The sequence below is a fragment of the Budorcas taxicolor genome, chromosome 17 (assembly GCF_023091745.1).
Source record: "Budorcas taxicolor isolate Tak-1 chromosome 17, Takin1.1, whole genome shotgun sequence".
Taxonomy (NCBI): domain Eukaryota; kingdom Metazoa; phylum Chordata; class Mammalia; order Artiodactyla; family Bovidae; genus Budorcas; species Budorcas taxicolor.
In genome coordinates, this window is record NC_068926.1 from 71,186,575 (window position 1) to 71,213,893 (window position 27,319).

Below are 27,319 nucleotides of genomic sequence, written 5' to 3' on the forward strand. Positions count from 1 at the left end.
CCCAGTGGCTGGATCTGTCTGGGACACACACAGCTGCTCTCGGATTCTGGAAAGAAAACAAGAGACACTGTCACGTCAGCAGGTCAAGCACCGAGTAGGAGCCGGAGCCCAAAGGAGATGGAACCAAGGACACAACCTTGCCCTCGAAGACGGTCCTGGGTGAGCCAGAGACTTCCCAGAAACAAGTGCAAGGGAGATGCTGGTGTCCAGACTCTAAGGGTTCAGGGCGCTGGAAAGATGGGCGAGGACATGAAGGGGAGCCATTCTGGAAGGGGGGCGGGAGTCCGGCCCCAGAGGATGCTGGGGCTGGGGTCTTGCTGGGAGAGAGCACCCGTTTGCCTCCTGGGCTTGGTGGGCGGCACCCCTCCAGCCCGGAGCCCCAGCCGGAACCCGGGGGTCAGATCTTCCCAACACCTGCCCCATCCACGTCCTGAGGGCCCACTGAAGGGGTGTCTGCCTCTCTCCAGGCTGACCTCCGATGGATGCCCAGCTTCCCCCCAGCCACATCTGTTCTCTACGTGGACGCCAGGGTCAAAAGCTTAACCCCAGTCCTGACGGTGGCGTCCCCCTTCTCAGGAGCCTGCAGCAGCCCACGCCCTCCATGGCCGGCCCTGCGGCCCTGACCCCTGCCTCTGCTTCCACACACCCTTATGCTTCCAGCTCCGCAACTCGCATGAGCCGCTCCTCCCTCCACCTGACTGGTCGCCCACCACTGGCTTCTCACATGCCACATGCTCATTTTCCCAGACTCAGTCCAAACGTCCCCTCTTCTCTGCACCCTCAGACCCTGACAATCCCGGGCAATCTCGGGCACGTGGCCCCGGAGATGCGGGACACGCACCCATCGCAGCACTGGGCACCCGCGGGGCAGGCGTCCTGGCAGGACCCTCCGCTGTGCTGCCTGTGAGCTCCCCAAGCGCAGGTCCGGGTTCCTCTGAACTGGAAGCCCCAGCTCCCAGCCCAGCCGCTCCACCTCTACAGGCACACATCCATTGAGTAAATAAGTGACTCATCGGAGGAAAAGCCGTTTGCTTTTGTGCTAGTACTGCGTGCCACACTTTTATTTTTTGCCAAAGAACTTTGTATTCAATCAAGTCAATTATCTCTGAGCTATGGTTTTTCCAGTAGTCATGTACGGACGTGAGAGTTGGATCATACGGAAGGCTGAGTGCCGAAGAATTGATGCTTTCGAACTGTGGTGTTGAAGACTCTTGCGACTCCCTTGGACTGCAAGGAGATCAAGTCACTCAATCCTAAAAGAAATCAACCCTGAATATTCATTGGAAGGACTGATACTGAAGCTGAAGGTCCAATACTTGGCCACCTGATTCGAACAGCTGACTCACTGGAAAAGACCCTGATGCTGGGAAAGACTGAGGTCAAAAGGAGAAGGGGACAACAGAGGATGAGATGGTCGGATGGCATCACCGACTCCATGGACAGGAGTTTGAGCAAGCTCCAGGAGATGGTGAAGGCAGAAGGCCTGGTGTGCTGCAGTCCATGGGGGCGAAGAGTTGGACACAACTGAGCAACCGAACAACAATCTAGGAGACACAAATAAACACAGCAGACAAAAGCAGGGCTGCTCGGGTTGAAGGGGGTGTTTCCACGGGGACAAGCAAAGGAGCACGGAACACCCGCACTCAGGCCCCAGTCCCACTGTGGGAGCCCCGCAGGGCCCCATTCAGAAACCGTGCGAGCTCCAAGGAGGCTCCTGAGCCCACTCACCCCCCAGTGCCACTGTGGGAGCCCAAGGCCAAGGGAGCCCATTCAGAAACCGTGCAAGCTCCAAGGAGGCTCCTGAGGCCACTCACCCCCCAGTGCCACTGTGGGAGCCCCGCAGGGCCCCATTCAGAAACCGTGCGAGCTCCAAGGAGGCTCCTGAGGCCACTCACCCCCCAGTCCCACTGTGGGAGCCCCGCAGGGCCCCATTCAGAAACCGTGCGAGCTCCAAGGAGGCTCCTGAGCCCACTCACCCCCCAGTGCCACTGTGGGAGCCCAAGGGAGCCCATTCAGAAACCGTGCGAGCTCCAAGAAGGCTGCTGAGCCCACTCACCCCCCAGTCCCAGGCCTTCTACAAGCGCGTCTCATTTACTCCTCAGGACTCCATACAAAGGTACACCTCCCCGAACACGGAAGTTCCAAGAGGAATGGCCTCAAGAAGACATGGGAAATTCATCAGGATAGTCATGGGGGAACTCATTCCCAGTTGGAATCTTTTTACTAAAATGTTTACTGGAGTCTAGCTGATTTACAATGTTGTATTTGGGGGTTTTGAAGTTGTATTTGATCTTTAATTGGAGGATAATTACAGTACTGTGTTGCTTTCTGTCATATGTCCACATGAACCGCCCACAGGCACATGCACGTCCCCTCCCTCTTGAGCCTCCCTCCCACCCCTCTAGGCTGTCATAGAGGAAGGGTTGTATTGTTTTGTTTTGCGTGAATTTTCAGCCAGGTGTGGAGCATCCGAGGTCAGGGGCAACGGTCTGGAGGAGCCACCCCACGCCCGAGGCCAGGGGCGGTGGCCGGGAAGATCAACCCACGTCCAAAGAGCGGCGGCTGCACTGGCGCAGGAGGGCCTAGAGGAGCTATGCCACGTTGAAGGTCAGGAAGGGCGGCGGGAGGAGACACCCCTCGTCCAAGGTAAGCAGCAGCGGCTGCGCTTTGCTGGAGCAGCCGTGAAGAGATACCCCACGCCCAAGGTAAGAGCAACCCAAGTAAGGTGGTAGGTGTTGCAAGAGGGCATCAGAGGGCAGACACACTGAAACCATACTCACAAAAAACTAGTCAATCTAATCACACTAGGACCACAGCCTTGTCTAACTCAATGAAACCAAGCCATGCCCATGGGGCAACCCAAGACGGGCAGGTCATGGTGGAGAGGTCTGACACGTGTGGTCCACTGGAGAAGGGAATGGCAAACCACTTCAGTATTCTTGCCTTGAGAATCTCATGAACAGCATGAAAAGGCAAAATGATAGGATACTGAAAGAGGAACTCCCCAGGTCATTAGGTGCCCAATATGCTACTGGAGATCAGTGGAGAAATAACTCCAGAAAGAATGAAGGGATGGAGCCAAAGCAAAAACAATACCCAGCTGTGGATGTGACTGGTGATAGAAGCAAGGTCCGATGCTGTAAAGAGCAATATTGCATAGGAACCTGGAATGTCAGGTCCATGAATCAAGGCGAATTGGAAGTGGTCAAACAAGAGATGTCAAGGGTGAACGTCGACATTCTAGGAATCAGCGAACTAAAATGGACTGGAATGGGTGAATTTAACTCAGATGACCATTATATCTACTACTGCGGGCAGGAATCCCTCAGAAGAAATGGAGTAGCCATCATGGTCAACAAAAGAGTCCGAAATGCAGTACTTGGATGCAATCTCAAAAACGACAGAACGCTCTCTGTTCGTTTCCAAGGCAAACCATTCAATATCACCATAATCCAAGCCTATGCCCCAACCAGTAACGCTGAAGAAGCTCAAGCTGAAAGGTTCTAAGAAGACCTACAAGACCTTTTAGAACTAACACCCAAAAAAGATGTCCTTTTCATTCTAGGGGACTGGAATGCAAAAGTAGGAAGTCAAGAAACACCTGGAGTAACAGCCAAATTTGGCCTAGGAATGCGGAATGAAGCAGGGCAAAGACTAATAGAGTGTTGCCAAGAAAATGCACTGGTCACAGCAAACACCCTCTTCTAACAACACAAGAGAAGACTCTACACATGGACATCACCAGATGGTCAACACCGAAATCAGATGGATTGTATTCATTGCAGCCAAAGATGGAGAAGCTCTATACAGTCAGCAAGAACAAGACTGGGAGCTGACTGTGGCTCAGATCATGAACTCCTTATTGCCAAATTCAGACTCAAATTGAAGAAAGTAGGGAAAACCGCTAGACCATTCAGGTATGACCTAAATCAGATCCCTTATGATTATACAGTGGAAGTGAGAAATAGATTTAAGGGCCTAGATCTGATAGATAGAGTGCCTGATGAACTATGGAATGAGGTTCCTGACATTGTACAGGAGACAGGGATCAAGACCATCCCCATGGAAAAGAAATGCAAAAAAGCAAAATGGCTGTCTGGGGAGGCCTTACAAATAGCTGTGAAAAGAAGAGAGGCGAAAAGCAAAGGAGAAAAGGAAAGATATAAGCATCTGAATGCAGAGTTCCACAGAATAGAAAGAAGAGATAGGAAAGCCTTCTTCAGCGATCAATGCAAAGAAATAGAGGAAAACAACAGAATGGGAAAGACTAGAGATCTCTTCAAGAAAATTAGAGATACCAAGGGAACATTTCATGCAAAGATGGGCTCCATAAAGGACAGAAATGGTCTGGACCTAACAGAAGCAGAAGATATTAAGAAGAGCTGGCAAGAATACACAGAAGAACTGTACAAAAAAGATCTTCACGACCCGGATAATCACGATGGTGTGATCACTCATCTAGAGCCAGACATCCTGGAATGTGAAGTCAAGTGGGCCTTAGAAATCATCACTACGAACAAAGCTAGTGGAGGTGATGGAATTCCAGTTCAGCTGTTTCAAATCCTGAAAGATGATGCTGTGAAAGCGCTGCACTCAATATGTCAGCAAGTTTGGAAAACTCAGCAGTGGCCACAGGACTGGAAAAGGTCAGTTTTCATTCCAATCCCAAAGAAAGGCAATGCCAAAGAATGCTCAAACTACCACACAATTGCACTCATCTCACATGCTAGTAAAGTAATGCTTAAAATTCTCCAAGCCAGGCTTCAGCAATATGTGAACCGTGAACTTCCTGATGTTCAAGCTGGTTTTAGAAAAGGAGAGGAACCAGAGATCAGATTGCCAACATCCGCTGGATCATCAAAAAAGCGAGAGAGTTCCAGAAAAACATCTATTTCTGCTTTATTGACTATGCCAAAGCCTTTGACTGTGTGGATCACAATAAACTGTGGAAAATTCTGAGAGAATGGGAATACCAGACCACCTAACCTGCCTCTTGAGAAATCTGTATGCAGGCCAGGAAGCAACAGTTGGAACTGGACATGGAACAACAGACTGGTTCCAAATAGGAAAAGGAGTGCATCAAGGCTGTATATTGTCACCCTGCTTATTTAACTTCTATGCAGAGTACATCATGAGAAACGCTGGACTGGAAGAAACACAAGCTGGAATCAAGATTGCCGGGAGAAATATCAATAACCTCAGATATGCAGATGACACCACCCTTATGGCAGAAAGTGAAGAGGAACTAAAGAGCCTCTTGATGAAAGTGAAAGAGGAGAGTGAAAAAGTTGGCTTAAAGCTCAACATTCAGAAAACGAAGATCATGGGATGTGGTCCCATCACTTCATGGGAAATAGATGGGGAAACAGTAGAAACAGTGTCAGACTTTATTTTGGGGGGCTCCAAAATCACTGCAGATGGTGACTGCAGCCATGAAATTAAAAGACGCTTACTCCTTGGAAGAAAATTTATGACCAACCTAGACAGCATATTGAAAAGCAGAGACATTACTTTGCCAACAAAGGTCCGTCTAGTCAAGGCTATGGTTTTTCCAGTGGTCATGTATGGATGTGAGAGTTGGACTGTGAAGAAGGCTGAGCGCCGAAGAATTGATGCTTTTGAACTGTGGTGTTGGAGGAGACTCTTGAGAGTCCCTTGGACTGCAAGGAGATCCAACCAGTCCATTCTGAAGGAGATCAGCCCTGGGATTTCTTTGGAAGGAATGATGCTAAAGCTGAAACTCCAGGACTTTGGCCACCTCATGAGAAGAGTTGACTCATTGGAAAAGACTCTGATGCTGGGAGGGATTGGGGGCAGGAGGAGAAGGGGACGACCCAGGATGAGATGGCTGGATGGCATCATGGACTCGATGGATGTGAGTCTGAGTGAACTCCAGGAGATGGTGATGGACAGGGAGGCCTGGCGTGCTTCAATTCATGGGGTCGCAAAGAGTCAGACACGGCTGAGCAACTGAACTGAATTGAACTGTAGTATCCTCAAGACATCTATGCTCACTCCCATTCCTCTTCACAACCCCCATCTCCACTGCTCCCCCTCCTCAAACCTCCCACCCCATTTCCACCCTGGCCCGCCCCTTCCCCGTTAAGTTTAGACCTTCTCTACTCAGGCCTTCTCCAGCCGGTCCACCTATGGGCGTCACTCCAACCAGCTCTCTACCAGACTCAGGTTCCTCACCTTCCTGCCCTGCTGCAACCGCCCACGAACGACCCACCTCCCCGGCCAGCTCCTTCTAAGATGCTGAACGTGGCCAAGGAAAATCATACGACTTGCGGCTGGCATGGAGACAGATTTCAAGTTTCCAGTTTCGGCTGCAGCTTCAGCTCCAGCGTCCAGTGACCTCTTTGCAGCCGGCCAAGCCCTCTCTTCTGGGTCCTCACTTCCTGCGCCACCCCCCCATTCCGGCGGGCGTCCCAAGACCTCTTCAAAAAACCTCCGTTTCAGAGACTGCAAATGGGCAGCCTGGAGACCCTGTCACAGACGCATTGTGCCTGGCTCTCAAAGAGTCGGGCTTTTCCTTATTGTTTGACTCAGCTGGCACAATATTTAAAACGCTGTAGGTTTTCTCACGAAGAGCTGGAAGATGCGACAGTACGGGGCCCAGCCTTCGCGGGGGGCGGGGTGGGGGCGGCGCTGGATAACCAACCTCCCCACTCCCAAGCCTCGCTCATTCCCTTGGTTTCTGAAAGCTCCTCTCCCCGCTAGTTTTCCCGCCGCGCTGACCCCTCTTTCTCGGGGTCTGGGGAGTGTGACCTCCTCCCACCTGCTAAATCCTGGGTTTTGCATTCCCCCTAGGTGCCAGCTACCTGCTAAAGTCTCCGCCGTGTTGAAAAAGTTGGCGACGCTTTTATCTGTGCCCAGCAATGTGTTCACCGACGCGCTGGGGCCGAAATGTCCAGCGTCTGGAAGCCCGTGCTTCCCACCTCTCTCGGGCCTTCCCGGCTGCTCCGGCCTCCGTCACTGTGTCCTCCGGGGCCCTCGGGGCCCGTCCTCCGGGCTGGAGGCTGGCGAGCGGCCGCGGCCCCGCACCTGCTCCCGGCGCCGGGGCCCGCCCACACCTGCGCCCGCAGAGGGACCGGGGGCCGCTCTCCGGGCGGGGCGGGGCCGCTCTCCGGGCGGGGGCGGGGCCGCTCTCCGGGCGGGGCGGGGCCGCTCTCCGGGCGGGGCGGGGCCGCTCTCCGGGCGGGGCGGGGCCGCTCTCCCGGCGGGGGCGGGGCCGCTCTCCGGGCGGGGCGGGGCCGCAGCTCAGCGCCTCCAGCCCGGTCCGTGGCCTCGCTCGGCGGCGGCTGCGGACGCGAAGCCCGCGGCCCCGCCCCCGCCCGCGGCACTTCCGGGGCCGCTCTAGGCCGCGCGGAGGCCCGCGTCTCGCTGGTCCCGCCGCCTGCACGCCGGGCCCCTGGAGGCAGGACTCGGGGTCGGGGGAGCCAGTCCCGTGGGCGCGCGGCTCTCGCGGCGGTCCCCGAGCGTGTCCCGGACGGCCGGGCGGGCGCCGACCAGGTACCTGTCCTGCGGGTGGGGCCGGCCGGAGGCCGAGAGGGGCGCTGGGGTTCCCGGGAGAAGGGCAGGCGTGCCCATCACGCCTGTTGGGATTTTCCACCCGCCGCCTTCGTGGAGAGCCCGGGACCCGCCTGCCCATCTCGTCCCCTCAAAGACCGATGAGAGCCCAGGAGATGGCTGGGCGCCTGGGCGGGCCCCTCTCATGGATCTGAGGGGTGGTCCCCCGGTTCAGATGGCGCCTCTTAGAGGAATCGGGAGAAAAGAGGGCTGCGTTCTTCAACCCCCTCCCCCCTCCTACGGCTAAGTTCTGCTCCTGGTGGCAAGACTGCCCGGCCACCCCAGGAGGGCTGCTGCCCATGCCGCCCCTGCCCTCTGCCCACCTGCCTTCAGGTGCCTCTGAGTGTCCGCACCCCACGCACACACTCACACCTGCCCCCTTGCCCCACCCAGGAGCAGGCAGGGGCTCCTGAAGACTCAGTCCAGTCCCCTTGTTGAGTGTTGGACCCCAACCAGCCATGCAGAACCGGGACCAGCAAAGGCCGGTTCCTTTTTCTCTCACTCCAGCTCCTCCCATCACAGGAAGACAAGAGCCACCAGTCTGGGCCCCTGGGGGCTGGTGGGGAGGCTGGGCCCCATGCCAAGGGTCTCAGGTGCTTCCTCTTCTGCAGTAATCCCCAGGACCATCCCTACCCCCACACCCCCGGCCGCAGGGATCTCATGACCCTCACAGCAGTTATTGTTGACATGGTGAGTATTATTAACCCATTTCACAGAGGAGGAAAACCAAGGCTCAGAGAGAGGGTCCCAAGGTCAGGAGTAGAAGTGGGAGGCAGACGGAAGACACTCATCCCACACCCCTAGAATAACTCGCCCACAAAGCAGTAATAATCGGCGTCATCTTCGGGCTGCACAGGGCTGATGGTCAGCACGCAGGTGTTGTGGGCTGCATCCGCAGCCGCGGAGAAGCGGTCCGGGGTGCCGGGGGCTCGGTGTTGGTCCTCCTCTGAGCGGTAGTAGAGGAGCAGGCGGGGGGCGCTGCCTGCTCGCTGCTGATACCAGGACACGCCGAGGTCCCCGACGATGGCGTAATGGGGGCTGATGGTGCAGGACAGTTGGGCCACTTGGCCTGGGAAGACCAGCAGTGCTTCTGGCTTGGCCAGGGCTGGCTGAGAGGCTGAGAGACACACACACTCAGGTCTGGCCTGGGCCCCTTCCCTCTGGCCCCTGCCCCACAAAGCCTGGGTCAGACTCCCCAGGAGAATCTGCTCCCAAAAGCTCAGAGCCAGTGCTGCAGAATCAGCATTGTGTGGGCCACAGAGCGGGCGACGCTTAAGCCCCGTCTTCCCAAGGAGCCACGTGCAGCTAAGGGTCCAGAATTCAGAGGGTGGGCTGGTGGCCTCTGGGTCCCCCTGCTGCCCATCCTCATCCCTTGCCCTGCAGACCCCCATCACTTAGGTCACTCTGGCTCGTCCAAAACCTGGCTACAGGCTGATCACCCCCCAAGAAGCCTCCTGGGCCATTACTATATCCATCGGCTCAGCCTCCGGCCACTGACTGCTAGAGACCTTCTCAGGGATAGCTTGTCCCTGAGGCCCTGCGGGGCAGTGACGAGGCCACACCAGCTTCCCCTCTGAAAACCTAAGTAGGTGACCAGTCTCTGAGACCCCCCAGAGTCAGAGTCCAAAGGGACCCTAGCTATCTGGTCACTCACCAGTGGGGAAACTGAGGCCAGGTCTCCTCTCCCCCTCACGGCCCCTTCGGAAACCATCCCCCCTGCCCACTGCGATTCACTTCCCCGCAGGGGTCTTCTAGAGCCCCGTGCTGTCTTACACAGCCCCCCCCAGGTGAGCCAGGCCTTGGGAGGGCTCACCTGCCAGGAGGGCCCCCAGCAGAAGGAGGGCCAGAGGCGGGCAGGCCATGGCCGAAGGCAGGGAGGCAGGCAGGAGTCCGCTGTTCTGCGGGCAGGCGGTGCTCCAGGTGCTTCGGGACCTCCCCACGAGGGAGGCCGCTGGACCCCGACAGGGCATGCAAATCATCAGCCCCCCGACAGCGGGGGAGGGCGGTGCCGTCTCCCCAACGTCAGCCAGTGGGCGCCACGGGCAGCCTGAGAGCAGGAGCGGGAAACCCACAGGTGCAGTCAGAGCAGGTGGCTGCTTTCCACCGAGGTCTCATGAGTATGGTCACGTGCACAGACCTCACACGTGTGGCTCGAGGGTCACACACACACACACACACACACACACACACACACACACACATATCCCTGCAGCCTGTACCCAGACCAAATTTTAGAACATCTCCATCGCCCTGGAAGGCTCCCTCAAGCGCCTCCCTGACCTGGAGCAGCCCTCCGCACCACTGTTACAAAGCTCCCGCTGTGAGCCCTCTATGGCACTTCCATGACACTGCAGGCAAAAGACCCCTCCCAACGGCTCGAAAGACAAAAACCCCTGGACAAACGGGTGGTGGCTGGAGCCGAGGGTGCAGGCCGGAATCTGGCCACAGCCGCTCCCGACCCTGCAGGACTCGGGTCCCCAGACGCAGCGGCATCCTGGGGAGAAAGCGCTGCCCCGGGGCTGCCTCTGAGCGCCTGCTGCCGTCGCCGAAGCGCATCCTCCCGCTAACCTGCCTGTGGTGGGGCTGCGCCCGGTGCCCCTTGCCCTCTTTCCAGCTGTAAAGCCAAGCGAAGCAGAGCGATGCTGGCGGGCTGCGCTGGGATCTGGGCCTCCTCCCGCCTCCTGAGCTGAGCTCTGCCCCAGAAGGGCACAGACGGCCTGACCACCCGGTGGGGAGGGCCGCTGAGAGGGAGGTCTCCTGAGTCCAGAGGCCCGGCCACAAGCAGATGCACACTGGAGAACACCAGCAGCTTCTTAGAAACGGAAACGCACTCTCCCCGGACAGCCCGGCACCCCCTCCCAGCATTTGCCCTCAAGAAAGGGAAACAAATGCCTGTTCACCCAGAGACCTGCTGGCCTTCCTCATCATCACCCCACACGGGAAACGACCCAAAGAGCAGGCAGTGAGCGGATCCACAGACGGGGGCACCTCCAGGCAGGGGGACCCTCCTGGCATGACAGGAAGGACCCACCAACACGGTGATGACCCCGGTGGATCCCACACGCAGGGGGTGCAAGGCCCTGCCCCGTCGGCCGCCTCCCTCTTCGTGACAGCCTGGCTGGGAGTTTGGGGGGGACGAGGGACATGTTCTGTATCCTGATTGTGGAGAACACTGCGCAGGGTGGCTCTGAACTGTATGCCAATCATACCTCAACAAGAACCGGGGACAGAAGACGGGGAGGCGGGGAGTGCGCCTGGGAAGGGGGCCTGCAAGGCTGAGGATGCCCCCACCTCCGGGAACCTCCCCACTCCCCGCCTGGGAGCTCTGTCTCTCCTTGTGGGCGGCGGCGGGGGGCGGGGGCACTGGTCTCTGGACAGCTGTGGCCCGAGGCTCCAGCCCCCACTAGAGCCCTGCACCGGGAATGCCCGGACCCTCCACAAACCCCGTTACCCGGATACTGGCCGCTCAGACCTCTTGGCAGCTCCCACTGCCATGGAGACCAGCTTGGAAGCTGGGTGGGGGGGCAGGGGAGGGAGCCTCAGTCCTCTCTGATCCAGTAAGCGGGAGACGGCTGAGGACCCTGGACTAGCTGCAGGGACCCCCTGGACTGAGCAAGGAACTCCGCTTGAACCCATCCACCCATCATCCCCCCCTACCCGTTCGCCTCCCGCAGGGCCCCACCCTGCAGTTGAGCTCCACCCCAGCTCCTTCCCCAGGTGGGAAGTTGGGGGTCGGAGGGGTCTGTCCCCACCACGGCCATGTTTATCACGGTGATGTTCGGAGGTAAGTGGGGGTCCCCTGTCCTAGCAGACGGGTAGGGGTACGTTCCCTCTGCCTTGGAGGGGGAGAACGAGAAGGCGGTGTGGGGAAGGGGGTGTCCATGGGATGAGTCTGGGTGGAGTTGCTTGAGGGAAACCACCCCCCAAGCTGGGTCCTGGGAGAAGCAGGCAGGCTCCTCTGGGCTGCACAGCTGCTGTGCCGCCACTGGGGGAGCGTGTGTCCCAACTGCCCCATCTCTTCGCTGGTCAGGTGCTCCCGCAGCGGGGGCGGGGGTGGGCACGGGGCTCCTGAGCTTCTGGTGGAGGCGGGGCTGCATGGTGGAGGCAAGAGTCGTTCAGATGTCTGGGGAGATGGAAGGGGGTACGTTCCTGACCCCGTAGGCGGGAGGGAGGCAGAGCATCCTGGTCTGGGGGTAAGACGGGTGCCACGCGCCCACCTACGCCCCTCTCCTGCAGCCGGCTGCTGGGAGCTGGTGAACACCTGGTGTGGCCTCGGGACCCTCACCGCCCACCTGAGGCAGAGGGGCCAGGTGCCCCCTGACGGTGAGGGGGCAGCGAGGGGTGCTGGAGGACTGGCTGAGGCGCCCCCCACCCCGGCAGGGGTAGCACCAGCCCTGCCCTGCCTCCCTCTCTGCCCTCCCAGCGACCATTGCCCTGCGGGCTGAGGATGGGCACCTGGTGAGCCTCGCGGAGGGGCTGGAGGAAGGGCCTTCCCCGGCGCCCTCCGTGGCCAGCCCCCGCTGCAGGAGCGGGGGACCTACGTCCTGGTGCCGATCATCAGTAAGCGGGGTCCAGGATCTGTGCCCCCTGCAGTGACGCTGGAACATAAGAGGAGAGACAGCATCCACGGGGCACCCATGCCCTGCAGAGGCCCCAGCCTGGCCAGGACCCAGCCCTGTCCTTCCCATCCAATGCCCTGTCCTGAGCCCAGGTGGGGGTAGTAAACACGTCCAGAGTTGGGGGGGCGGGTATGGACCACCAGCCTGCCAGTGATCAGACTCCCTCCCTCCGCAGAGGGGGAGGGAGGGGACCCCACCCGCTATGAGTCCCTCCTGGAGAACCTGGATGGGCAGCGTCCAGAGCTGGCCGGTGAGTGTCACTCACACGGGAGAGCCTGGGGGCGGGGGCGCCTGCCCACCTGCGCCCTCAGGCAGGGTTTCCCGGGCCTCACAGAGGAGCTGCGCTGGCGGTTGGGCCTGCTCCCCGAGGGCGACGGCCAGAGGCGGCGCCTGGGCACTCGGCGTGGCCACCAGGAGCAAGGCCCTCCTTCTCGGCCCCGAAGGGTGGGCTCCCTGCTGTCCAGGACCCAAGAGCTGGGGCCTGGAGCCAGGTGAGGAGGAGACACGGACCCCGGGGGACTGCTCGCACCCAGAAATGGGACCCCCTTCCCAGGGGACAGATGTGCGTGCTGAGAGGTGGACCGCGATGCCAGCCTCCCTCGGAGACACACGTAAAGCCGCCTGGCGGGACACACTGTGCCCAAGGGCAGGTCGCTGGTGGCTCGCTGACCGGGTACGTGGAACAGGGCCTGGCACACAGAGGGTGCTCTGTGTGGAGACATTGAATGAACTCAGCAGAGGCAGCAGCTCCGAGTGCTCGATGCCGTTTGAAGGGCCTGCTCCTCTGTGCCGGCAGGCCCTGTGACCTGACACATCACGGCCAAGCGGCCGAGCTGGACTGAGATCCAAGGGGGCTGGCCATGACCTCCGCTCCTGTGGTTAGGTGCAAAGGCCCGAAGCATTCCTCCTGCTGAATCTGTGATTAGGGGGAGATTGCATCAGCAAGAGGCGCAAGGTCACCGACGGAGCGTGAGGCCACGGAGACGAAAAGGGTGGAGGGGTGGTGCTCCTTGAGAGGAGGTGGCACGCTCCTCCAGGGTCTCCAGCTGGCCGGAGTCAGACGCCCTTGAGGCTTGAGGTCAGCAGTTAATGCCTCACCGTCCGGTCTGCGCTGCCTGTTGGATTACGCAGGATGACAAGGTCGCCCTCCCCACCAGGGACAGCAGCTGAAGGGGCGGCACCCCACCCTGCAGTGGGACTTCTATCTCCCTCCGCCCCACCCCCTGCAGACAGTTCAACAAGAGGGCACACAGCAGGTTCGGCTAAAATAAAGGCTTTTAATTGCACATTTTCATCTCAGGTCATCTGTGGGATGAGGGACCCCCTCCTCACTCTGGGTCCCAGCTCGGTGGGTACAATCTGACGTCATGGTCCAGCTGTCGGTGGGAGGGGGTGGAGGTGGGTGCAGGGCTGGCCACCCAATCTGCTCTGGTCTCTCAGGGCAGGGAGCTCAGACCTGTAGAGGGAGGAGGTCAGGCCAAAGGTACAGGAGCAGCCAGGAAGAGCAGGAGCACCCTGGAGACATAGGAGCAGCCGGGAGCAGCAGGAGCACCAGGGAGAAGCGGGAGCACCCAGGAGGCATAGGAGCAGCCGGGAGGAGCGGGAGCACTAGGGAGAAGCAGGAGCACCTGGGAGGAGCAGGAACACCCAGGAGGAGCGGGAGCACGAGGGAGAAGCGGGAGCATCTGGGAAGTGCAGGAGCACCCGGGAAGAGCAGGAGCACTAGGGAGAAGCGGGAGCACCCGGGAGGAGCAGGAGCACCCTGCAGACACAGGAGCAGCCAGGAGCAGCAGGAGCACCAGGGAGGAGCGGGAGCACCCGGGAGGAGCAGGAGCACCCAGGAGTGGGAGCACCAGGGAGAAGCGGGAGCATCTGGGAAGTGCAGGAGCACCAGGGAGAAGTGGGAGCACCCGGGAGAAGTGGGAGCACCCAGGAGGCATAGGAGCACCCAGGAGGAGCGGGAGCACCAGGGAGAAGCAGGAGCATCTGGGAAGTGCAGGAGCACCAGGGAAGAGCGGGAACACCCGGGAGGAGTGGGAGCACCCGAGAGGAGTGGGAGCACCCGAGAGGAGTGGGAGCACCCGGGAGGAGTGGGAGCATCCGGGAGGAGCGGGAGCAGTGGACCGCCCCTCCCACCCTGGCGCCGGTCGGGCAGCGGCCCCTCACCGTGGTTGTACTTGCACTGCTTCAGGGCCTCGCTGAAGCCCTCGCACAGGGTCAGGTCGCTCTGGGTGGTGGAGCAGTCCAGGAATTGCCTGATCTCATAGGCGCAGGGCCCCATGTGCAGGGGCTGCGGGGCAGCATGGGCCGGGGCCTGGGGCACAGCGTGGGAGGCAGCCGGGTCAGCTCGGGCTGGGCACCCGGGAGAGGACTCCGAAGCTGGGGGTGGTGGCTGCCCCTCCGCAGAGCCCCTGGCCCTGGTGCCTCAGGGGTCCCTAGCGGGCAGTGTGCCCCAGGTCTCAGCGGCTCCATCCCTGAAACGGTGAGCCCACAGCCTTCTCGAAGCCCTTGCCGCTGCTGGTGGGGTGCGGGACCAGGGGCAGGTGGGGCAGGAGGCGGGACACGGGTCTAGAAAAGCCCAGGGCGCTGCTGGTGTGAGCTCCAGGCCGACAGGTTCTGACACCTTCCGGGCTCAGTCACGCTGATCCCCATGATCCCTCACCCCGTCACTAAGCCCAAATGTGGCTCAGGACTGGTGGGGTGCCCAGTGGGGGACAGGTCGGCAGGCCCAAAGTCACCGACTACCAGTCACCCTTGGCCTCAGGAAGGGGCCTCCTGGGGGGTGGGAGAGCGGGCACTCAGGTACTCCAACAGCCCTCCCTTCTTCTAGGGTTGGGCGACCCAGGGCCATCTCTGACCCCTAAGCGCCTCGGTTTCCCCATCTTTAAAGGGCTGGTTGGTGTCTGTCCATGTGGTTCTAGGGACCTTGGCCTCAGGAGATGGGTTGGGAGAGCCCGCCTGTGAGTGACCCCAGGCCAAGAGCCGAGTGACCCGTAGGATCCTTCTGGCCTCAGTTTCCCCTGAGCCCTTGCTCACCTGCTGGGCGGCAGGCTGGGCGGGCTCTGAGCTCCCCCCACTGAAGGCTCCGGTCAGGGCGCTGCCCACGACGTGGCCCACAGCCGAGCCCACGGCCACTCCGGCGGCGGTGGTCGCCATCTGCGCCATCAGGCCGGGCTGGCCCGACGGGGCGGGGGCCGGGGCCGCGGCCGAGGGCGGCGGGTGCGCAGGCGGGTGCGCGGCAGAGGGCGCGGCGGGGCGGCTGCGGGGTGCGGGGAGAAGCGGGCTCATTCGCGGCCGCGCCCCAGGCCGGGGCCCAGGACCACCGTCCCAGCCGCGCGGCGGCGGCCCCCGCCCCGCCCCCGCCAAGATGGCGCGGCCGTCTCCAAGGTCACGCCGCCGCGTCCTTGCGGGGCCGCGCTTCCCCCGCGCCCGCGCCCGCGCCGGCTCCTACCTGGCTGGCCGCGGGGCCACGCTGCGGCTCCCCCGGGGCATGGCGGCGGCGGCGGCGGCGGCGGCGGCGGCGGGGCCGGACGAGCCGAGGCGGAGACGGCGACGGCGGCGCTGGCTGTGGCTCCGGGACGGAGGCGGCCGCGCGGGTCCCCGCCGGCGGGGCGGGGCCGGGCGGGGCCGGGCGGGGCCGGGGCGGGGCGGGGCGGGGCGGGGCGGGGCGGGGCGGGGCCGCGGAGACACGCCCCCGGCGGGAGGCCCGGGGCCGGGTCACGCCGCTCCCGCGCGGGTCCCCGGCTTCTCCCTCGGCAGCTCCGGGGGCCGGTGAGCCTGCGCCCTCCTGGCCGCCGGCCCGAGCTGTGTGCGCCCTGGGGAAGCGGAGCCGCTGTGGCAGGGCGCGGAGGGCGCACTCAGCGGCCACGGGACGGTCCTTCAAAGGCCGCGGCGGAGCGCGGCGAGCCGAACCGAGGGCGGTCCGGCGACGGCCGAGCCCTGCTCCTCCCCCTCCCGTGGGGCCCGGCTCGCTGGCTCCCGCGTGGCCCCAGGGTCGCGGGTGGACTGGGGCGGGTACAAAGCACTCACCCCCGTCCCGCCCCCAGAAAGCCTCCCAGGACTGCTCACAGAGCACCCGCCAGTTCCCCTCCTCGGTTCAGTTCACTTGCTCGGTCGTGTCCAACTCTTTCTGCAGCACCCCTGGCTTCCCTGTCCATCACCAACTCCCAGAGTTTACTCAAACTCATCTGTTGAGTCAGTGATGCCATCCAACCATCTCATGCTGTGTCATCCCCTTCTCCTCCCACTTTCAATCTTTCCCAGCATCAGGGTCTTTTCCAATGAGCCAGTACTTCACAACAGGTGGCCAGAGTATTGGAGTTTCAGCTTCAGCATCAGTCCTTCCAGTGAACACTCAGGGCTGATTTCCTTTAGGATGGACTGGCTGGATGCAGCACCAGACCCCGACTGCCTTTACCCTGCATGTCCTTTCCAAAGGCTGTCCCCTGCAGGCCTAGGGGCATTGGTGCGAGTTTGAATCCTGTGGCCTTGAATTTTACCCCTTGGTTCCAGGTCCAGGGCAGGGCCATCCAGATTCAGGACGCTTCCCAGCCCTTCAGGAACGGCAGGTTTTCATGGTCCTCTCTGAATGAGTCCTGAGTGGTCATATCCGTGCCCTTGGCAGGGAGGGCTCCTGACTCTCCTAGACTCATATCACTGTCCCCAACCCCCAGGAGAGGCCTCCTGGCCCTGGGACTGCAGGGAGAATGAAGTCAGGAGCAGAAGCATGGGGCGGGGGGCTCAGGTGGGCAGAGGGGGCCCCTCTGTGAGGAGGTTCGGCAGGCGAGGAGGGAACAGGGGCACCGGCAGTGCCTGGCAAGCTGGTTGATGTCACGACTGCGTCCCGACCCCACAGTCCTCTCAACCAGCCTGGGAAGCAGGGCCCTCCCCTGATCCCCATCTGGGCCTGGGCTTCAGCTTTCTCCTGCCTGCAATGGGGTGACTGTTTGCCTCCGGGAGAGGGGAGCGTGTACAGGTGGCCACTCTCTTCTGGCAGACATGCCAGGCCTGGGCCAGCCTCCACCCCTTTGCTCCTGCAGCCCCTGCTGACCTGCTCCTGTTTGCCACACCAGCCCCTCCTGGGCTGATCAGGTCCCCCCTCCTCCAGGAAGCCCTCTGGGACCAGCCCTGCTGCTACTGCTAAGTCACTTCAGTTGTGTCCGACTCTGTGTAACCCCATAGACGGCAACCCACTAGGCTCCTCCGTCCCTGGGATTCTCCAGGCAAGAACACTGGAGTGGGTTGCCATTTCCTTCTCCAATGCATGAAAGTGAAAAGTGAAAGGGAAGTCGCTCAGTCGTGTCCCCAGCTTGCTATAACTGTGGCTTTCCACTGTGACCTGTAACGTGGGAGGTTGTTACTTAAAACTCTCATGACTGGTGGATTGCGGGTCCATTTTTACTTTATGCATTTTCATGTGTATCAGAAAGAAAAAAAATGTATCATCAGTTCATTAAATCCATGATTTCTTGACCAATATTGCTAGGATGAGGCTGAAGTAGGCATTTTCATTTTTTAAAAAGTGAATCACTCTGAAGAAACAGACGGCAGGCTTCCCTGGTGGTCCGGCGATTAAGAGTCCATGCTTCCAATGCAGGGGGCATGGGTTCGATCCCGGGTTAGGGAACTAAGAGCCGACATGCCTTGCAGCCCGGCCAAAAAATTTTAAAAAGGAAGAAAAAGATGGCAAACGGCCTAAGGAGTGAAAAATCACGGCTGTCTTCCCTCTTCTCGCCCTCTAGGGGTCTCTGTGGAGCCGCCCTGGAGAGGCCCCGGCGGCCCCGGGAACCGGAGGGGGAGGGGGGGTTGAGTCAGCCGGTGGCCCTCCCCTCTGCCCGTCTCCTCCCTTTTTAGGCGCAGCCTCACCCTGCGGCGGCTCAGGAGCCAGCCCGCCGGGACGGGGGCCACTGCCCGTGCTTCGGCTCCCCGGAGATGAAGCAGATTGCCTGCGCCCCGGGTCATCACAAGGATTGCATGACCATTTCGCAGTGTGCTCACCACCCCTCCCTGTGATTCTCGGAGACGCGTCCTCGCCTCAGGAGGCTGGCCCTGAGGGCCTCTGAGGAACCTGTTCGTCCCAGACCAAGGGGCGGCGTGGGGTCCCCAGCGCCCCGCACAGACACTGCCTTCTGACCGCCTCCTCCCAACACCTGACCTGCCAAGAAGGCCTCCTGACCCCTCATCCTGCCCGATGGTTTGGAAAAAGCCTCATCTGGCCCCTCCCTCTCGGGGCCTCAGTTTCCTCCTCTGTGAATTGGCGGATTCTGTCAAGCTGACGTCCTGGCCAGCCGCCTCCCCGTGGCTCCGTGTCCCCCGGGACACAGCTGCATGTCCCTGCTCGGGATGCGCCTTCCCAAGTTGGCCTGTCAGGAGGCGGGGGCGAGTAGGGAAACCTGACTCCTCTCAGACGGCCCATCGCTTTGGGGACACTGAGGCCCGGAGCAGCGGCACACCCCTGGCCAGGGTCACCCTCCCGTCCCCCCGTCCCTCCGGGCCTCCGAGACCGCAGCCCGGCCCGGCCCGCCCCGGGAAGGGCCGGATCTGCGGGCCGGGCCACCCCCCTTCCCTGGCCGCGGGCGCGGGGCGAGTGCAGAACAAAAGCGGGGGGCGGGGCCGGGGCGGGGGCGGGGCGGAGGCTATAAGGGGCGGCGGCGGGCGGCGGCCCAGCAGGCCCTGCAGCCCCGGGGCGGATGGCTCGGGCCGCCCGGCTCCGCGGCGCGGCCCCGCGCGCCCTCCCGCTGCCGCTGCTGCTGCTGCTGCTGCTGCTCCCGCCGCCGCCGCTGCTGCTGGCCCGGGCCCCACGGCCGCCGGTGAGTGCCCGCCGCCCGGCGGCGCCCCCGCCCCGCCCCGCCCTCCACGCCGAGGGGCGCCGGCTGGCAGAGCGGGACCCACGGGGGCGCCCGGGAGTGGCCCGGCGCGGCCCGTTACCCCGAAACGCTGTCTGGGTGCCCCGGGGGCGTGGTGGATAGTGAGCTTCCCGTCCCTGGAGGTATGCAAGTGTAGCCGGCGCCGGGACCGCTCGGGCTGGCTGGTGAGCTGGACTCGGTCGGGCGTTAGACGCGCGCCGCCACCCCCCCAGCTCCCGGACCTGCCCCCTCCGCGCCCGCCCGGCCACGATCCCGGGTGTGTGTGTGTGTTGCAGGGGAGGGACAGCGGGAGGAGCCACAGGGCTCCCGACTCACTGCAGGGACAAAGACCCGTGGGTCTCCAGCTGGCGTCAGCCGCCAGGTGTGTGGCCTCGGTGAGCACACCTCCAGGCGGGAGGGCTGAAGGAACCGCTGTGGGGAGGGCATGCGGGGTCTGAGCCTGGAGGAGACAGATGCCACCGCCTGGGACCTGTGAGTGCCGGGATCGGGAGCCTGTGGAGCCAGGAGGCAGCCTAAGCGTGAGAGCTCCGGTGTGCCACAGCGGGGGTAGTAGGGGGGGACGCCCCTGTGTGTACCAGCCCTCGTGTGTCCTGAAGGCTGCGCCCTCCCCCACTGCTGGGGCTTCGGGAGACCACTCACAGCCTGGGCTACTGCAGGCACATAGCTCCCCGGGTGCCCGGCCCACGCGGTCGTGCCGCTGAGCCTCCAGCCTCTCCGGGCAGGGGTCGGGGGCAGGGATGGGGTCGTTAGCGGGGGTGGGGGCAGGGGCGCAGGCAGACTCTCTGGGGACAGCTCCGGTGACAAGGGAGGTCTGGCCAGCCAGCCCCTGGCAGCGCTGGGGATGAAAGGGGTGGCGGGTACCTCCGTACCTCGGTCTGGGGCCCCTGTCTCCTCCCCAGCCCCGCCCGGCCCCCTAGGCCTAGGGGCAGAGTCTAGGGGTCACCCTGGGGAGCTGCTGAATCCGCGGGTTTAGGAACCGGAGGGACCTGGGCTTTTGAACCACGTGGCCCTATGTGAGCCCTCCAGCGCCTCGGTAGCCCTCACCCCCAGCCTTGTCCAGGTGGGCGGGTGGGAGGCGACAGTGCCCACTGCTGGGCTGAACAGCGTCTGCAGGGAGGCCAGGAGAGCTGGGCACACGGACACGGTCCATCACCTGGAGCTGCCACTGTGCCGCTTGTGCGGGGTCAGGTGGGGTCTGAGCAGGGCTGTCACGCCACAGATATGCAGGGGGCACTCGGGGTCGCCTCGGACGTGCTTATCCCTGGATGGCTGTTGGCAGGGCCGGGAAGGCTCTGTAAATATTTATCCATCCAAGCTCACAGCTTTCAGGGTTGATGAAAGCCCCGCCACCCGCCCGCAGAGGGGGGGGAACCCCCCTTCCCTTCTGGAGCCAGCGGGGTGAGGGGGTGGGGGAGATGGACCTGCCTGCCCAGGAGCGGGTGGTGTGACTCGGGCAGGTCACTTGACCTCTCTGAGGCTCAGAGAGGCCCGGGATGGTGTGTGGATGCTCCCTGCCTTCCAGCCTGACCAGTGTCCTCCCCTCAGGGTCGCCTCCTGCCCACCGCAGAGGGGGTGGCTGTGGGAACCTGGGCCAGTGGCAAGCAGGCCGGAGAGGGCATGCCCGGCCCAGCCATGCCCAGCACTTCCCAGTCCAGGGCCCCCCTCTGCTACCGGCCGCTGGCTGCCTCCCATTTTCCCAGTTGCAGGTTGACCCCGAGGCTGACCGGAGCCTCTGGCTCAGCTGGGAGACTGAATTCCCCAAGTGATTCCTCGAGGATGTGTGAGGCTGTGGCGTGGTGCCTGTCGGGGAGAGGTGGGGTGAGCGGACTGGGCACCCCCGCCCAGGGCAGGCCCAGGGAGACGCTGGCCGACGAGCAGGCAGTCCTGCAAGCAGGACGAGCAGCTGTCTCAGGAATGTGGGTTTTGGAGACAAGCCACAGCTGGGGGTTGGGGGGGCCATGGGTGGGGAGGCCTGATCCCCGGGTCTAGGTCCAGCTCTGAGCTCCCTCGCTGTGTGACCCTGGGCCAAGACCTGGACCTCTCTGGGCCCTGTCTCTTCCCCTGGGAGGTGGGGCGACGCCTGCTCCCCAATCCCCCGGGCTGTGGATGAGGCAGGCATGGTGTGTGCTCACCCCACCTCACTGCCTCCCAGCAGCCCCGAGCGGGGTGGGGGGGACTGGCACACCCAGGTGAGGGATCAGACCTTGCAGCTAGAGAGGGCCCCCAGCCCCAGGCCGGAAAGGATGTGGGGAGACAGAATGCAGGAGGGCGGCAGAGCAGGGGCCAGCAGTGGAGAAACTGAGGCCAAGAGCCTGTGGACGGTGGGCTCCAGGAAAGGACCTCGCTGCCTGGGGCCCTGACCCTAGAGCCTCTAGGAGTGGTAACCAAGACGTAGGCAGGGAAGCAGAGGCCCCGGCTTGCAGGTGGGCCCTGCGCGAGCCCTTCTTCCTCTCTGGCCCTAAGAGCTTCCTTCCAGCTGCCGCTCCCACATTCAGATGTCAGGTCTGGGGGCCTGGGGGGGAGGTGGGGGCTGACTGCCAGGTGGGGGACGGCAGGAATTCGTCCCAGAGTGGGAGAAGCCAGCCCAAGGAGGGGACTCCGTGCCTGCTGCCCCAAAGGGCGTTACAGAGAGGTTGGTTACCCCTTCGCCGCGGCCCCGTTCCCATTGGACAGATGGGAAAGTGGAGGTTGAGAGAAGGCTGTGACTTGCCCAGGGTCTCCGTGGCGTGGAACTGGGCCTTCTGAATCTCAGGCTGGGGATCTCGCGGCTGCACTGAGCGTGCCAGGATGCAGGGGGTCTGGGCCTGGACCTAGCACCTCGTGGGGGCAGGAGAGGAAGGCACGCTGGGCGTGTCTGTCACCCTCCCCCCACTGTGGCTTGCTGCTCAGGCCTCCCGGGGGGGCAGAGGAGAGGGGAGATTTTCACTTGATGGCAGGCTGGGCCCTGGGCTCTCTGGGGCTCCGGGGGAACAGTGCAGCCCTGGCCTTTCTGGGGAGGGTCCTCGGGCCCCCACCCGGGTTGAGGAAAGGGTTTCTGTTCCTCCTGGAGGTCAGGGAGCGGTGTGGGGAGAAGCAGGGGCAGGCCCGGGGCCCACGTCCCCAGTGTGAGACGTGGACGTGTGTCCTCCCGCCTAACACCGGGGGCGGGGGGCGGGGGCCCGGTGAACCCTGCCCCCAAGGTGTCTAGAAGACAGCGGGTACTTGATCATTCCCCCTTCCTCCTCTCCGTTTGCTCTGGTGGGGCCAGTCCCTCCCCTGGGGAAGGGGGACCCCAGCCTGAAGGACAGAGCAGAGTCGGGGTTGGGGGTGTGCTGGGAGCGCAGAGAGCCTCCTGCTGTTCCTGGTGACTCTGGAGTCGGCGGGGGGTGGGGGGGAGCTCTGGGGTGCCCAGGCCCTGGGAGAGTTGCCAGAGGCTGAGGCCGAGGGTGGGGCCCGGGCGGCCCAGCTCCTGCCCCAAATATGGCTCGGGAAGGCCACAGCGGCGCTGAGAAGACAGGCTGGGCCAGACGGGCACTGAGGCTCCGGGCCTCTCCCCCAGCTCTGCTGTGACCCTCACCTGCGGCCCGGGGTGCCAGCGCCCCCGCTTGGCTCCGGCGTGTCCTTGTGGGCTGATCCCGCGGGCTCTCCCTGCCTCTCTGAGCTTCTGCCTTTCCCAAGCGGGGGAAACGCGACCTTCTGGCTGGGACGCGGGGAGGGTGGGTGCGCCAGGTCAGAATCACCCCTCCACCGGGCGAGCGTGGTCCAGGGGCCCTGGCAGGGTGGGGGCTGGGCATCTGGGAACTGCCAGCCACCCCCACCCATGCAGAGAGGACACAGAGACCACACAGAGGCCGCGCCTCCGCTGGCAGCAACTGGAGAAAACCCAGCCGCAGCCGAACACATAAATAACTAAATAATAAAAGCTTTAAAGATCATTACTTAAAAAACAAGTGCGTCCCAGCGATCGGACCCCAGTTCCTGGTGCCCTGAGTGGTGCCGGCCCTGTGCTGAAAGCGGCCTGGTTGGTTCACCCCCAGATCCACGCTAGAGGGAGGGATCACCCCTACTTGTCAGGTGAGCAGATGCAGGTGAGGGAGGGCGGCAGCCCCTCCATGCTGGTGGCAGGTGGGCATCGTGGGCAGGAGCCAGCTCACGGAGCTGGAGAAGACAGACCTGGGGGCTGGGGGCGCCCAGGAAGAAACGCAGGGGGAGAGGCATCTGCTGGAGGGGGGGGGGGTCCCTTCAAGGCTGTGCGTGAGGAAGGCAGGCGGGCTGCAACCCCACCCACCCCTCCCTGGCCCAAACGGTGAGAGTAAGTGACCCTGGGCGCCTGGGGCCCTCCAGGAGGGGGCAGGAGGCCTCGGGATCAGCATCTGGACACCAGTCAGCCTGTGCCAGAGCACCATGCTCCCTGACGGCCTCCGCTGGAGTGAGGCTGTGCTGACGTCCACACCACTGACCCGGGGCCTTTCTCCTGGTCAGGACGCCCCCCGCCGCCACCCCATGAGCAGAGGGCCACAGCCCTGGCCCAACGCCCCTCCTGACAGCGACGCCCCCGCCCTGGCCACCCAGGAGGCCCTCCCGCTCGCTGGCCACCCCAGACCTCCCCGCTGCGGCGTGCCCGACCCGCCCGACGGGCCAAGTGCCCGCAACCGACAGAAGAGGTTCGTGCTGTCGGGCGGGCGCTGGGAGAAGACGGACCTCACCTACAGGTAGGGCCAGTGGCCACGAGCTGGGCTTTGACCTCCACCTGCTGTCTGAGACACTCTGGGACTAGGGTGGGGCAGATCCCTATGGCCGACAGGCTGGAGTGTCCCCCGACTCCCGTGCTGCTGCTCAACGCCCCAAACCCACGCTTAGATGCACTCCCACGCCCTCGCCTGGGAGCGTGGTCTCCGCACCCGCCTGGCTGCCCCACACACCCGTGGGGCATGGCCGGCAGTCACCCACGCGACCTCTGCGGGCTTTGTGCTGCGGGCCAGGCCCTGGGACTCTCGGTGAGGGAGGCAGACGCGGCCCCTCCTCTGGCAGAGCGCGGTGCTTCCCACGCCAGGTTCAGCTCTAGCGCCGCACTCGGGATCCGTGCAGGGAGGGGCCCGCTGGGGCAGGCCAGGTGGTGGCTCAGGTGGCGGCTCAGGTGGCCTCGGCCCCTGGCGCTGAGACTTAGACATCCTGCAGCGGGCAGCAGGGGGCGGCGAGGACGGGTGTGGTGTCCCATGTCATTGCAGCTGGGACTCCTGGGGGCCCCGAAGTGTCCTGGGTGGGGAGCCTGCGGACACAGGAGGGGCAGGTCTCAGGGTCTAAGGTCTCCCCACGGTCAGTGGCACAGTCAAGTCTAGGAGGGGGCCTTGGGGCTCCTGGGTCCTTTCCGCCCAGTGCAGACCCTCGTGGGCACCTAAGGGCACACAGACCACACAAAGCTGTGCCCATGTGGTGGAGGGAGCGGTGCACACCCTCGGAGCACACCGGGCCCGCATCCTGCACGCCTGCCCCCCCACTGCACATCCGGGGCAACTCCTGGCCCTGACAACCAGCCCTGTGAGCCAGACCTAGGCCCCCCCCCACCACCTCGGTCCTCCCCAGGATCCTCCGGTTCCCGTGGCAGCTGCTGCGGGAACAGGTGCGGCAGACGGTGGCGGAGGCCCTCCAAGTGTGGAGTGACGTCACGCCACTCACCTTCACTGAGGTGCACGAGGGCCACGCCGACATCGTGATCGACTTCACCAGGTGAGCTGGGGGCCTGGGGACACCCCCCCACCCTGGGAAGAAAACCCATCTGCCGGCAGCCGCTGACTCTGCCCCTACCCACCCTCCCACAGGTACTGGCACGGGGACAACCTGCCCTTCGATGGACCTGGGGGCATCCTGGCCCACGCCTTCTTCCCCAAGACCCACCGAGAAGGGGATGTCCACTTCGACTATGATGAGACCTGGACCATCGGGGACAACCAGGGTAGGGGCTCGGGCCCCGCTTTCCGGAGGGGCCCCGCCGAGGCCCCAGAGCCGGGCCTGGCGTCCCGCTGCAGGAGCTCACGCGCTGCCGGGTTGCCTCCCTCTTCCAGGCACAGACCTCCTGCAGGTGGCGGCCCACGAGTTTGGCCACGTGCTGGGGCTGCAGCACACGACAGCTGCGAAGGCCCTGATGTCCCCCTTCTACACCTTCCGCTACCCACTGAGCCTCAGCCCAGATGACCGCAGGGGCATCCAGCAGCTGTACGGCCGGCCTCGGCTAGCTCCCACGTCCAGGCCCCCGGACCTGGGCCCCGGCACCGGGGCGGACACCAACGAGATCGCGCCGCTGGAGGTGAGGCCCTGCTCCCCCCGCCCACGGCTGCCTCTGCGGCTCCAACATGGGCTCCTCCTGACCCTTCCCTCTCACCCCAGCCGGACGCCCCACCGGATGCCTGCCAGGTCTCCTTTGACGCGGCCGCCACCATCCGCGGCGAGCTCTTCTTCTTCAAGGCAGGCTTTGTGTGGCGGCTGCGTGGGGGCCGGCTGCAGCCTGGCTACCCTGCACTGGCCTCTCGGCACTGGCAGGGGCTGCCCAGCCCTGTGGACGCAGCCTTCGAGGACGCCCAGGGCCACATCTGGTTCTTCCAAGGTGAGTGGGGGCCAGGTCACACTTGGGAGACTGCTGGGAGCCAGGAACATCATGGCCAAGGGAAGGGACAGAGAGACGTGATGAGCAGATGGACAGACGGAGGGGGCCCCGGAGTTCTGGGGCCCAGAAGGAGTGTGGTTCACTCCTCTGAGCACAGCTGGGAGGCTTCCTGGAGGAGGTGGTTCTCAAGGCTGGAGTAGGATGGAAGGTATTGCACCCCACGAAGCACGTGTGGCGCTTGCCCCTGGACACAAGGCTCTGGGCTCAGAGGTGGTGAAGTGACCCACATGAGGGCACAGCTTGGAGAAGGTCGGGAGGGATGTGAGCTCAGTGTGCCAGAGACGAGAGCCTGGAGCATGCCAGGGGGCGGGGCCTGCTGCCTGAGGGCTGGCACCAGGGTGGGCAGCCAAGTGCAGGGAGTGGGTGCCCAGGTGGCCTCTTTGCTGCTCAGAACGGCCTTTCCCACGTGTACCTCCCAGTGCCGCTGGCATTGCCCAGTGTCCTTCTTGGGAGTGGGGTTGCCAAGCAGGCGTTATTACTGGCCTTTTGTGTTTTATGGACAAGGAAACTGAGGCTGGGAAGGTCTGAGGTGGTGTCGGTGGCGGAATGTGGCCGCTGGGCAGCCCTGTTGCAGCACACGCCCCCCAACCCCCTGTTTCTCCAACAGGAGCTCAGTACTGGGTGTACGACGGCGAGAAGCCGGTCCTGGGCCCTGCGCCCCTCTCTGAGCTGGGGCTCCAGGGGTCCCCGATCCATGCCGCCCTGGTGTGGGGCTCCGAGAAGACCAAGATCTACTTCTTCCGAAGCGGGGACTACTGGCGCTTCCAGCCCAGCACCCGCCGTGTGGACAGCCCCGTGCCGCGCCGGGCCACCGACTGGCGAGGGGTGCCCTCGGAGATCGACGCGGCCTTCCAGGATGCTGAAGGTGTGCAGGGGGCGGGCCTCTGCCCCACCCCTTCCCTCTCCACCCCTCCTCCTGCCAAGGACCGTGCTAACCCCCTGTGCTCCATCTTTGTGGCATGGAGACTGGGGCCGGTGCCTGGGCCCCTCGGGTGTGGCTAGCGAAATCAGTCAGAGGCTCCAGCTTCTGTCAGGCTGGGTGGTAGCTCAGACCAGCTGAGGGCAGGTGGGAGGGCTCGCCCAAGGGTAGGAAGACCCTGGGGCTTCCCTGGTGGCTCAGATGGTAAAGCGTCTGCCTGCAATGCAGGAGACCTGGGTTCGATCCCTGGGTCGGGAAGACCCCCTGGAGAAGGAAATGGCAATGCCGTCCAGTACTGTTGCCTGAAAAATTCCATGGGCGGAGCAGCCTGGCAGGCTACAGTCCATGGGGTCACGAAGAGTAAGACACGATAGAGCGACTTCACTTTCTTAAGGGCCACCTGAGGTCCTTGAGTTTCAAGGAGCCCAGCAGTGGCCAAGGCCTGCGCCCTCCCCTGTGTCCACTTACCAGGCCCTGACCCTCCTGTCTTCTCAGGCTTCGCCTATTTCCTGCGTGGCCGCCTCTACTGGAAGTTTGACCCCGTGAAGGTGAAAGCCCTGGAGGGCTTCCCCCGCCTCGTGGGCCCCGACTTCTTCGGCTGTACTGAGGCTGCCAACACTTTCCGCTGATCATCGCCTGGCTGTCCTCAGGCCCTGACACCTCCACACTGGAGACCGTGGCTGTGTCTGTGGCTGTAGGTGCC

General features: G+C 63.1%; 4 protein-coding genes across 4 annotated transcripts; 2 read left to right on the top strand and 2 right to left on the bottom strand.

The window, feature by feature from the left end:
* Positions 1–8,298: 8,298 nt before the first annotated feature.
* VPREB3 (V-set pre-B cell surrogate light chain 3) lies at positions 8,299–9,434 on the bottom strand. Its single transcript, XM_052654917.1, has 2 exons — positions 9,386–9,434; positions 8,299–8,689 (listed from the first exon to the last, which is right to left on the bottom strand). The coding sequence occupies exons 1-2, from the start codon at positions 9,432–9,434 to the stop codon at positions 8,373–8,375; spliced, it is 366 nt and encodes a 121-aa protein (XP_052510877.1). The 3' UTR covers positions 8,299–8,372.
* Positions 9,435–11,137: 1,703 nt separating this feature from the next.
* Positions 11,138–13,390, top strand: C17H22orf15 (chromosome 17 C22orf15 homolog). Its single transcript, XM_052654483.1, has 4 exons — positions 11,138–11,356; positions 11,809–11,895; positions 11,996–12,164; positions 12,299–13,390. The coding sequence occupies exons 1-4, from the start codon at positions 11,332–11,334 to the stop codon at positions 12,684–12,686; spliced, it is 669 nt and encodes a 222-aa protein (XP_052510443.1). The 5' UTR covers positions 11,138–11,331; the 3' UTR covers positions 12,687–13,390.
* Positions 13,391–13,448: 58 nt separating this feature from the next.
* Positions 13,449–15,683, bottom strand: CHCHD10 (coiled-coil-helix-coiled-coil-helix domain containing 10). Its single transcript, XM_052654783.1, has 4 exons — positions 15,643–15,683; positions 15,228–15,450; positions 14,358–14,505; positions 13,449–13,647 (listed from the first exon to the last, which is right to left on the bottom strand). The coding sequence occupies exons 1-4, from the start codon at positions 15,681–15,683 to the stop codon at positions 13,628–13,630; spliced, it is 432 nt and encodes a 143-aa protein (XP_052510743.1). The 3' UTR covers positions 13,449–13,627.
* Positions 15,684–18,880: 3,197 nt separating this feature from the next.
* Positions 18,881–27,245, top strand: MMP11 (matrix metallopeptidase 11). The gene is made up of 8 exons (XM_052655025.1): positions 18,881–19,000; positions 23,519–23,748; positions 24,620–24,763; positions 24,856–24,989; positions 25,099–25,340; positions 25,421–25,637; positions 26,305–26,562; positions 27,112–27,245. Exons 1-8 carry the CDS (start codon positions 18,881–18,883, stop codon positions 27,243–27,245), a joined length of 1,479 nt encoding a protein of 492 aa, XP_052510985.1.
* The last annotated feature ends 74 nt before the right edge of the window (positions 27,246–27,319 follow it).